Genomic DNA, 13,010 nt, shown 5'->3' with positions numbered 1-13,010 from the left:
ATTACTATTTAACCTAGAGTCATGGCTTAAACGTTATTTTCTTTAGTATAACAAGCCCTTTCCAACGGTGCCACCCACATGTAAGTATCGTATTTTTGAACCGGAAAAATCGGGAAAACTGAAATTTTACTTTAAAAATCAGCCCCTCGGAACATTTGCGCCCCTCGTGTCCGGACTCGGCTTCACGTAGAGATCTCAAAAAATTTGAGAAATATCCAAAGATACATACAATTCCAATCAGATATCGTGAAAACTTAAGGCGTGAAAGATTTTTGAAATTTGCCTTAAGAAAAAGTAAAAAGTCACGCCCTTCCGCCCCCACTTGGCGCAGCCAAGTTGACCATCCGGTTCCAAAATGCATCTGGGATGTTCTTTAGTCCATCCTTGACTTGACTAATACAAGAACGTTTTAAGTACCTGTTATAGAACCTAAATAATAGGTCAAAGACAATAGTGCACCATGGTAACAAAAGTTACTAAAAATCCTAAAAGGGTTAATAGAGCACTGAAGCTTCAACCAAGATTATGGTAACACTGATATGAGAAGTGAAGATCAATGTAGTGCAGTGAAGTTCCCAGAATTTGAACTTGAATTTTTTTAATGCGTTTACACAAATTTGACATAGGTCATGAATTTAGCAGCGGAGCGGATACACCAGACCGTGATGTGGAGGGAAGGGGGCCTTTATCCAGCAGTTGGTAGAAAACGGCTGAATATGATTATATATTTATTCATTGTTTGGACCCCCCCCCCAATATTTTCTTCAAGTCGGCGCCTATGACGATACCTAACATCAAACAGAATAAAATCATTCTCACGAATGTGTTAGACTAGTATTACACAACTTAGAACTAATTGAAGATAATTCAAAGTAAGAAGGATATCTCTCAAGATCATGGTTTCCAAGTACACTATATTCAAAATTTTGAAAAGTGGCCCAACGCAAGTTAAGCTAAGAAATCCTCAAGCGACTTCATCTAAAACAATTCCAACTAAGAAGTGTGCATCTCAATGTTACAATCCCAGTTATGATTCTTATATTTTGATAAGTGTCTCTCAATTTTATGTCTCCCAAATCTGGTTCCTAAAGTTTGAGGGTAGCCCTAGGAGACACTGAACGAGAAGCATAATAGGTTACTGAGCCGATGAGTCAGAAGCCCACACTGGAAAGGAAACATCGTGTCAATTTCCTATACCTCCCCATGCTAATATCCGAAATATATACTTTGGAACTATCTCCAGAAGATAGTTGAGAAATAAGCGTACAGTAATCAGCAAAATGCACTCTTTGGTCCTTTTCCCAAGGCTTCTGAATTAAACGAGCAATTTGGACAAAGATTTCGGTAACATAGAGGGATTCAAGTTCATCCTTCATCAAGAAAACTGTGATCGAGTAGTCTAAAGACGGTCACAAAATTACTTGTATTGGAAAGAGTATTTTCTGTATCTGAGAGCTACGTATATTAACGGCAGCTATTCGGGAAACAAAGAAATCCATATCCGTTAAATCCACTTACTTTTTGATAAATGGTAACGTGCAAACGATTTGTCTATATCAGTACCATATTAAAAATTAAAAAATTATACGTAAATTTTTATTCTGTTTCTTATTTGATTCAATTGATATTGATATTTTATTACTGATGTAATTTACTCGATTTGTTAAGATTTCATTTACTTGTACTTTAAGTGTCTAATATTTTGTATGAATGCTTCCTGCACTTTTAACTGTTAAACGAACACTTTATTGGAACCATATTTCTTTGAAGATTTCTTCCATTGTTCTCTTCAATCTCCGTCCAGAGAATCCCGCAATCATTCAAGCTATTCCTTTATTTATATTTGTAAGGTATTCAGTCGTCAAATTAAGCTCATATTAGCCGATATGGCATACCAGTAATAGAATAAAATTTCAAATCATGCAAACCTAAAGAAATATCAAATTGAAGCTTATATATAAGGAATATCTAAGTATACACAGTTTGTAGTTTATACTGTATTACGTGAGCTGAATAAAATAGATTTTATTAAACAGTATTTACCAAACACCTAATTCCCTTTTGCTGTTGTTTATTTTTACTTGTTTAGTATACCGGTAGTAACTAATTTCCAATTCGACCACAGAGGACAATGAATATAGAATCAGAAGAAAATTTCAGGTTACCATTTCATTTGATACAAAGAGAAGACGTGACAATTACAATGAAGTATAACACACTATCATGTGTATTCCGATCAGCAAACGAATGCAGACGGTCAATTTTGTAACTAAAATGTAAAAATCAGTATTACTAACCAGTTAATTTAAACACAAACAAACTATTTGCTGAGCAAAACAATATATTCACATAAAAAACTACATACGTGTTAGTTGGCGAAACTGTAACTGTGTTTAAGCATATACAAAGCAAAGCTTCTACTTATGGAAAATATTATAGTTAATTTACAATTAATCTATCACACTTCTTATAATTTTGTTTGTAATAAACCATTTCAGACATATATTCAAGTTAAGACAAATACAATTTCTGAAGTTATTTCCAGACCATTTTAAGGCACCCATAAAAGTATACACATCCTCGATAATTATTTAGTAAGACCTGGTTAGTAAATTGATCTCAATGTTCTACAGTCTGCAGCAAAAAAACTGCAACATGAGCATGTAAATTTATTGTGAAATGACGAAGTCTTTTGCTCCAAAATAAGTGTTGATGGGAGGACGCCTAAGTTTCTTCTGGCGTGATTCGTGCCACTTAGACGTTATGTTGATTCCCTGAGCTGTTATTCGTAGTTTCACAATAAACTTACATGCTCATGTTGCAGATTTTTTGCTGCGAACTGTAAAAAGAATCAGCCTCTCTATATGGCAAAGGAAACTGAATTAAAATTGTCGATTCGACTCGTTCCGAAGTTACTGACGAGATTACGTAGAGGGTATGTGTTACCTCAATGCTCGAAGATAAAACAATTGGTAGAAAATCACGCGGTCGCTTCTTACACCAATTCTTGAAGTAGGTAGTGTTAATGTTAAGTACGTAAATTCACATTTTTTAAAAATAAATATAAAATGATAATTTAAGGAAAGAGTCACCCATTTTTCTGCAACCATACGTTTCTCATTTTAATATTTGACTTAACTCCTTCAGTGTGGGTGGCATATATATACGCTTTCATTTTGCTATGGCTCTTTTGTATTGCGTATGGCGAATATACTTGCCCATAGTATGAGTAATGTTATCCCGACAATATTTAGCGAGTTTGCGCTCAGCTGGTTTCAATTGTTGTTTAATTAAAAGAAGAAGACGAAAAAAAGAAAGAAATTAAAATAGAGTTTGGGCTTCGTCAAATATAGTTTTCATTCTTTGTTTTGTTTGAGAGCAGACAGTACAGTAATGGCTTCAAAACGATATTTCAACGATGCTGACATCGAGAAAGAGTTATCAATTAGTGATTTTGATGTAAATGATTTTGAAACAGATTTAGAATCAACATCCAAAGTCCTCAAAAAACTATCGGTACACTTTTAACAGCGGTTCGCATCTGAAAATTACGCACTGAAGAGGTTAAATAAAGATCACAGCTGGTTAAAGAGGATTTACGTTTGTTTGAATTACATCTGTGGATAACAATACAAGGTATTTCAGAGAGGCTGGGAAAGCAGGTTTCGTTAAAGAAGACCGTATATCTGATACTATAGGCATCTTGTGCTTTTGTCCATTCAAATCAATCGACTAATAGAATTAAAAATATGTTCAATAGAAAAGCGTATTAACACTATTATGTCTAGAAAGATATATACAAAAATAACACTAGGCTCCCAAGATTCAAAATTACACTGTATGTGAAGACAGTAAAATAAATTATTTTCACCTGAGTGCTAGAACCAGAGATAAATTCAAAGGGAGTCCAGGGAGGATTTCTGTTCTCTTAAATAAAAGTTGTGAATTTATTATATGATGAAACAATACTTCCGCTTACACCAGCCATTTACTCATGTGTTATCAAATGCGTTTATTCCAACTCTACCAAAGAACTCGATTTCGATAATGATATTAAAAGGAAGATACACATTTGATTAACATATCCTTGTTAATCTAATTTTACAAGTCAATCACGAAAGGAAAGCTTTCCAACTTCATAACCCATTTACTTCTTCTTCACTTTCTTTCCTCTTTGATGGGTTCGGATTTCTAGAAAATGAAATTCTTTAGATTATCGTCCCATGGATACGTCCCTTATGTTAAAGGAAACGGATAGTTAATGAAAGTGAATGATTGTAAAATTAAATTTTTCGTGTTCGCCACCGGGAATCCAACCTGAAACCATGTATACCAAAGGCACACGATCTACCCACTGTTTATTTCTTAATTTATTTATTAATAGATCAGCGAACATGACTTTCACATTTCTAGAGTGAAAATGTATTTGAGTTCTCTTCTGGCTGAAACTAAAGACCAAAATCTATTTGCCATACATACATTTAAAATACACACACGATTACTGTAAAATTTGTTAAGCCTATCTGTAACTTGATTTAAACTTAGAAGATATTCCGGAATTCTCAAAACCAGTGCTTTGCAACCTTTGAACAATGGCGATATCTCATGAATATACACAAATTTACTATGACACCAGGCGCCCACCAATAGAAATTTTTGGTAGGGGTATCCAATGTTGAAAGATTAGATGGAGTGCTCCTGACGCAGATAAAACGAGTACATTATTTAAAAAGTTGCAAAGTTTTGAGAAGGAATACGGTAGGTACGCCTCTGTACGACGCATATTCACTACTTTCTTTCCACATATTAAACACTCCACATATTAAATTGTAGAAATGACATGTCGATCACTCAGCTACTGCACTGAATGATAATTAATAAGGATATTTAGTATTGTTTTATAACAAGTTATTCATTCGTTTAAAATTCTGAATTTCTAACAAAAAAATCTCGTAGCATCCAAGTTGTAAAACTCTAAACTATCAACCTTAAATTAGTCTGTTAGTCACTGAATCGTAATTCCTGCCTTTTACAAGTTGTTCTTGTTTTATAATCAAATCGAATATCTTTTGTACAATCTATTTAATGCATGGTAGAAGATCGCTGAATTGTCAATTGTGCTATGTTGTTTTTGCATTGGTATTTACATGCATATATTGCAACCCACAATACGTCTCCGTTAGTACAGAAATGGCAAACCATTCCTACATTCAATAATAAGTATATAATTTATGACGTTTTTTGTTAAACGCAAACATGAGGCTACTTATAACATCTAACCTGCAACTTTGAAAAGCCGTTGGATACACACAAGTAGAACTCTCCACTCCTTGTTTCACCGCGTTCGCCCAGTACCTGAAGTAAACACATCAGTGAACCCTCCAAAATCAGCACTACTATCCTGGTCAGGTAATACTGCTATATTAACCTTCATGGTTATGTCAATGCTCAAACATTCATATGTTAAACTTTTATTGAAATCCAAAAGGAATAGAGACACAGCTATGTCTATGAATTGAGTTTAGAAAGTATTTCTACAAACGATATGTTCTTGTTATTTTGTACAGAAATGGTATTCATTGTTTTTTTCTCAAAAGTTCCGTTAGATTAAATAATACTTTTTCTTGTAAGAAAAATGCTATTTCTATGTAAAATAATCATTTCATGAATGTTCTTCACTTTATTTTATTTTATACAAAGAATACCATAATCTACCGAAACCAATTATTGTTGTATATTTTATTGCGTTTTCATTGCACAATAAATTTAGCTGATAAAGTTTTAAATATGATCTGTTGCAATAGCTACTTAGGAAATTTTACAGTACGTCCGTTTTCATAGTTAAAAAGATGCTGGCAACGTTTGGGAAATGGTTCGTGACACCAAAATAAGACAAAAAGTATAGACCAACCTGGGTGCACAAATGCTTCCTTTCGGAGCTATAGCTTGCCGAAAACATGAAAAACTGAACTTTTAGAGATACATAGTTACAAAACTATGAGACCTACCGTAGTCGAGTCAATACTTAATTTAGGAACTAATATGTGCGCTATCCAAAAATACATATTTCAGAATCCTAAGATATTCACGCAACAATTGTTATACCTGCAGTTTGTCTATGGGCATATAATTAGAAGTACTCACCAACTAGCTCTATAAAAATGGCTGCTGAGGTACCACAGAATTCTGAAACTTGGATATTAGGATAGGGCACATATTAATTCCTAACTGAACTTCCGACTCGACTACGGTAGGTTTCGTAATTTTGAAGCTATGGACCTTTAAAGTTCTTTTTTTTTCAGCAGCCTATAACTCCGAAAGGAAGCATTTGTGCACTCAAGTTGGTCTATACTTTTTGTCTTGTCTTGATGTCACATATCACCTCCCAAACGATGGCAGTGTTTTTTGAAACACCCTGTATATACAAAAGTGGATTTATAATTTTTGCATTGCGTATAACGCTTTGGTATGATAAATATAGCAACTCTTCCTTTACAGCATCTGGAAGATATTTGGTTTCCGAATGGTAAACGTGTGGAAAAACGAGATGTAATAAAAACGAAAAAATGGTTCAATTTAATGCACATACAAAATAGAGCTTGTTTTTCTAAGTACAGGTAAAACTTAAAATACATAAGTATAAAAATAGACTTCATTTTTTTACTTTGCCTTTTCTATTTTATGAACACATTTCCTTTCTAAAGAAGCAGCACTAGTTGTAGTGCCCTTAGTAATTGTGTTATTTTATAATGGTAATATTTTTAAGTAGTATTGTTAACTCTCTTTTGTAAGATCTGGCAACATTGATACTTCCGCTTCTGTGGAGGGAAGACGAGCGGGTGACTTCCGGGGTACTACGAAGAAAGAGATTGTGTACCGCATGGCTTCTCGATATCTGTAAAAATGAAGCCTAAAATTATAGTTAATCTAGGCCTCTCGTAGCCATCCTCTTTTTATTAGTAATCAACAGTTTTGACAGAGCAACATTGAGTGTAAGTGAAGCTTTACGGTTACTTTTTCATCATAATTTTGGTGTGCAATTTCCAAGAGGAATTTATAAAGAAGAGCAAGTGGTCTCCCACGTGTTTTGTTACAGCTACAAGTTTTTGTCTGTCAGTGTGTGCCTTTCCATTAATTATATTTCAAGTTTCTGTGTTCGTCCTAGTGACATTCTCCATTTAATACGACAATGGCAATTTTCGTGAAGTTTTTCTTAGTTGTGATAACGTATGAAATCATAATGAAGCACTAAAAACTTCTGTGGGAACCCGCCCCATGCACGCTCTGTCCGGTATCATATCAGTGAAGGAAGCAATGTATTCAACCTCTAGCACAGAATCATCTAGAGTCCAGATCTTTACAAGGATTGTAACGAATCAGCAATGTACCTTCCCAGGAAGTAACTTGGTTTTCACGTACAAACGACTTAAATGCTGATTCCCATTCATATATTTGCTACAACACTACTTCCTTGAACTTAAACATGTACTTCAACAAAATGTGGCTTCTTTACATTCTAGTGTACTTGTTACTGTACCAAGTATTGGATTCTATAGCTACTTATGGCATTTTAGTAGCAAGTAGCATGTTTATTCCAAACCAATATCCTTTCATATGTGTTGCTGTGAACCAGTGCAGTTTCTTAAGTGAGCAGTATTAGTCTATTAACAAGCAGCTTGTAGAGTGGTGCAGGATTTATGCCAAACGCATATTCAGTTGGAATAATTTAGAGGCATTTTAGTGGCCCATAGCCCAGGTGAATGAGCAGCATGAAGAATCCACCCGTTATTTTCGCCGCCGCTCGCTCAGTGTTTAGTCGAGCGACAATGCAGTTCTGGGACATGTTATTTTACACCACAATACATTTCTCTGGAGTTTTTCACACTTTTTTTCCATTATTTAGGAATTACCTTGGAGCCCCCTTTGGTTTAGCTCCGCCCAGCCTTGGCTCAGGATCAACTGGTAGTGAGATGAGATGCTGTTGTGTTAGTGTTTCTTATATGAAGATGGGCAGTTTAAAGGTGTTTTCCTGATAAAGGTTGCCTTCGTAGCAACCACATTCGTCATTTTTGATGAGTATGTTGTTTTTAGTTATGTTCAATTATGTTTGAGCATGTTTGTGCGTATTAAAGCTCATCTTTGATATAGCCTGTTAATTTATCAGGCCCAGTTAAGCTCTTCGAAAGCTTACTTTTTCTAAGCCCTCTTTAGTGTTTATAATGTTCAGTGCTCTCTGAGTTGAGTGAAAGTGGCATATTAGCCAGTGCTTTCTCATAATAATAGTGAATCCTCCAGCTATCTCTCCAAGCTCATTTCAATGGTGTTCTTTGAAGAACTGTGTTTACAAGTGTGGTGCACTACTTAATTATCCTGTTTTTATGTTGCTTCATAGCTGCAGTAAGCTGTATCCTCTACTATTTGTCAGTGCTACTTCACGAATAGCTGTTTTGTGTTCTCACCAGTGCTAGGTGTCCCTTATAATCTCCATATAATGTTGGCCACTCGCATTTTAGTGCAGTTGTGTTGTTTACACAAAAGTGTCTTCATCTTATCTTATCTTATTGAGCATCAATCCTGAATACATGCATCATTCATTAGTAGGTATGCTTTGTGCATATTCTCAGGTAAGAATCACAATGTTGAATAAACAAGCTTAACGCTACAAGTGTTCATGGCAGCTTCACTCTCACCGGGGTGGAGCATAATGTTGCCAGTTCAATCAAGAAAAGGGCACAGAATGCCCATATGTGGAATGTAAATCTCATAGTAACAGGTAATCAGTCTCAATGGGTTATTAGATGAATGTGTATAATTTTATTGCATACCTTTTCTTAGTGGTAACAATTTTAATACTGAGTTTTGCACTTATGTTCGGATAGTGCACATGTAGGCGCGCACCCGATGGTGGGTATACGCTGGCTAGTACCTTATAGCTATATTATTATCCTTGAAGTCTAGTTGCAGTGTACAACAATTAACAATTATGATACGATATTATCTTTTGCATAATAAATTTAAATTATTTCTTTCATTATCTTCAGAAGTGACAATTCTTCTGGAATTTGGTAAGAGTCTAACTTGCATATTATTATGAAGTGTGTTAATCTTTCAATCATTATACAAGGGAGGTGAAGATGGTTGTCCCTCCTCAATTGTTTATAGCTGCAAGAATTTTGATGTAATCATGCATCAGTAACTGAATATTTTCACGCATGACTTTTTTTTATTGTTTTTATAAATATACGAATATATGTTCTCGTGCATGATAGTATATGTACCTGTTACAAAGTACCTGTTCTATATCAAGCTTCCATGGCCCTAATACCAACTTTTGATCAAATAATAAATAATCTTTTCCATTTTAAGTGTTGTTGTTCAAGTGCAAGTCCCTAGTAGCTAGATAAGTTTAATTTAAGGGTAGCTATTTCTAGATTATGGTATACGCAGGAGCAAGAAGAGGAAGGGGGGTTTGTTCATGCCTTCTCGTAGAGCTGGTGTGGGCAAGCCTCGTGTTGTCGGACGTTGTCTGTGCGCCCTATACTTCATTGCCATATCATCTTTCACAGACTGGCGACCCCTTGATACTCAGTTTTCTGGATTTTCTTTAGTCTGCGTTCTAAGTACGTTAGACGCCTTCCGCTCTGTAGCACTCAGAAGTTCCGGGCCATCCTCTGGGGCGCTACAGGGTGTGTAGGTTTTTGGCGACCTTCACCCAGGATTTCAGCTGAAATCTTCTGATCCCTTTCTCATACCATTGCTCTGGCTCCCCTTAGCTAGGTTCTTTGCTGGATCGTTCTTTTTCATTGGTATTGACTATTTCGGTTCTTGTTAGTCATAACTTACGTTAAGGTGCCTGGAAATCTTGATTCTGTTCTTGTGTTTATGAGTCAATTATCACGTGTTATTAGTTGGTTTATTTAGTTGTGTTGGCCATGGAAAGCAGGTAAACATTCTCTACGTCAGCGCGTCATACTTTATAGTTAAATATTCTTTGAGATTCTTTTGAATATTATTTCTGGTTTGATGTAGTAATGTGGTTCCTAAAAAAAAAAAAAAAAAAGCAAGGCTGTTAAATCGCTGTTGAGACGGAACAGGAGTGCAAGGGTTACGGGTTCCCCATCTTCATGAATTGGTGTTCATATATATATATATATATATATATATATATATATATATATATATATATATATATATATATATATATATATATATATATATAAACAGTATTGTGTAGTGCTAATATAGTGAACTTTATTTCTTTCTTTTATTGTGTTGAACTATTAGTGTCACAATGAACAAGAATAAAAAGAAAACGCGACAATGTGGCCATGCCGGCACATTGTTAGAGTGTACCTCCTGTAACACTTGGTACTGTAGACATTGCACCGAGTTAACAGAAGAGGAATTTAGTGAGAGAAGTAAACCTGAAGTCCTCTGGGATTGTAATAAATGTGTAGCACAACCCAGTAGGTCAATAAATGATTCCACTGAGAATGGAGATTCAAATGTTATAGTCGTAGTTACTAGGAATCAGGATGATACCATTAGTGAAAAAGGTAGTGATACCTCCAACTTTGCTGAATTGATGTCTCAGCTTTCTAGTCAAATAGACTCAATAAAGGTGGCAGTAACTGAAGAAGTCTCAGTGATGAAAGCCACCGTAACCGAAGAAGTCTCGCAGGTAAAAATAGTGGTCATTGGTGAAATGTCTGAGGTGGTAAATAAAGAGGTTTCCCAAGTAAAGGTAGCTATAAATAAAGAAGCGTCTAGTTTAAAAGAAACTGTTGATCGTCATCTCAAGGAACAGGATGACAGAATTACTTCTCTAAGTAATCGTTTGGAGAATAATACTGTAGAACTTACCCATCAAATTGAAGTTGTTAATGAAAATCTAGCCTCTCAAGAAGAAGCATTACTAAATGTCTTGAAGGACAACAGCGTTAGTAAGCGTCAATTAGATAGTTTGGCTAATCAGATGCAGGAAATTCAGCGTAATACTAATTCATGTCTTAATATGAGGGAAGACCTTGAGGTGTTGAAACAGAAATTGGATAGTTTATTTGAACAAGGTGAAGATGAAGAAGAAGAAAGTGGTGAAGAGACTGGTTCAGTTATAAATGTGGAACCTAGGCATTTTGAAGATGTGGACCGTTTTTTGGGAATTTCTCATACTAGAAGTAACTCCTATGACACCATTCCGAAGGTGCCGGTGGTTGTTTCCACCCCATTAATGGGAACCACTTCATTTGTTACTACATCTTGTTTTCCATCCTCTTGTTTAGATGTCGTTACTGATACGTACAGGATTAATAGTGGTAATAATACTCACACTTCATTCTCTCATGCTCCAAGCCACGCTTGTTGTACTCATTCATGCTTTTCGCAGAATAGAGGTCAGTTAGACAGTGGGGATAGGAACTTCTCTGGAGTTAGCAGTCGCATTTCTATAAAACCTGTAGTCTCCTCGTGCACAGTAGGTGTGAATAAGGTTCCTGGTGTGTCACTTGCTAATGCGAATAATGTTAATCCTGGTTGTTGTGGAATGTTGAGAGAGAACATGCCCAGTTCCTGTCTAGGGGCTGATAATTGTCCCATACTGGCTGTTTCCTATTCGTCCAATAAATGTCAAAAGTCATTAAAATTATCCGATCTTAGTCACTTTCCCGAATTTACAGGAAATGTGTTAGAAATTTCGCCTTTAGATTTCCTTCAGCAATTAGAGCAAAACTTTAAGTTAGCCAATTTGTCCCCTGAGTACCAGATTTTGGTTGCAGTTAGGTCTATGAAAGAGTCAGCTGCTTGCTGGATTTCTCAGGTTAAAGATCAAATCTTTTCATACGATGATTTCAAACGTTTGTTTCTTGCACAGTACCTTAATCCTAAGGTGTGTAGGGCCCAGTTGCGATATCTACTGTCTACAAAGTACAATCCTAATGTTCACGGTAAGGCTTCAGAGTTCGTGTGGAAGCTGTCCAAAGGTATTAGAATGCTTAAAGGGAATATTCCTCAAGAAGAGTTGGTAGACTACCTTATTGATACCTTACCTCAGGAATATCAGTTTACTCTGAGTCAAGTGGATATTTCCTCTGTGTCAGAACTAGCTGCACGGTTAATGAGACTTGAAATTCCTGACAAGTCCAAGTTATTGAATTGTCCATTGATTTCACTAGAATCTGTAGGTACCAAGCGTAAGGTTGGATTAGACTCAGATAATTATCCTAGCAAAAATAAGAAACGTAATGTTCATTTTGACGTAAACTTGGCTACAGTCGTAGACAAGGAACCGGTTGTTGATCAGGTTAGTTCAGTTCAAGTTAATGATAAGCAAGGCAAGGCGCAAACCAAGGACAAATGGGTTCAAACTAGTTACCCTAGTGTTAAAGATTATATTGATAATAAGCAACCTAATGCCAATTACAATAGTAATAAGAAAAAGTTTTGGTTTAACAAACGAAGCAATAATAGTAATTTTAGGCCAAATACCAATAATTTTGCTAATAATAATAACAATCGCCCTAGGGGTAGGCCAAATAATGGTAATGTAAGACGAGCAAATGTAAGAAATCAGAATCAGAACAATGTTCACTCTGACCATACTGATAGCTCTGTGGCTCAATGTTTAGTTAATTCATGTGATCAATTTGAATCAAGAGTAGCACCTTGTGCTTGCGCTCATTGTCCTAACCTTAGAAGTAGCTATACTGAGGTTGGTGCAACCACTTCCACCTCTTCCGAGCCTTATGCTCAATGCAGCACTGCGTTAAACCAGTGAGGCAGGCTCCCGAATGGTCGCCTGGAGTCCGCCAAACTGAAATTCAGCGGCCAGAAGGTAATTTTTCCAATAGATGTAATGGCACTTGGTATACCCAAAAGCCCATGAATGTGTTTTTCATTTTGAAAGAGAGTGAATCTTTAGATAATGATGATGTTGGTTCTTTTATCAAATCCCCATTCTTATCAGGTAAAATAGCCGGTATCTTTCTTTCATGTATAATAGATAGTGGTTGTGA

General features: G+C 35.7%; 1 protein-coding gene across 1 annotated transcript in view; it reads left to right on the top strand.

Moving 5' to 3' along the window:
- Positions 1-13,010, top strand: part of LOC145686026 (cilia- and flagella-associated protein 70-like) — a 142,445-nt gene that overhangs the window by 33,319 nt on the left and 96,116 nt on the right. Inside the window, exon 6 of the mRNA XM_081758876.1 lies at positions 6,499-6,617. Within this exon, the coding sequence (XP_081615002.1) occupies positions 6,499-6,617 (119 nt within the window). The remainder of the gene's footprint in view (positions 1-6,498; positions 6,618-13,010) is intronic.

This window comes from Thermobia domestica, chromosome 5 (genome assembly GCF_964235325.1).
Source record: "Thermobia domestica chromosome 5, izTheDome1.hap1.1, whole genome shotgun sequence".
Lineage (NCBI taxonomy): Eukaryota > Metazoa > Arthropoda > Insecta > Zygentoma > Lepismatidae > Thermobia > Thermobia domestica.
The sequence above is the reverse complement of the archived record's forward strand: the minus strand, read 5'-3'. Positions and strand labels throughout refer to the sequence as shown.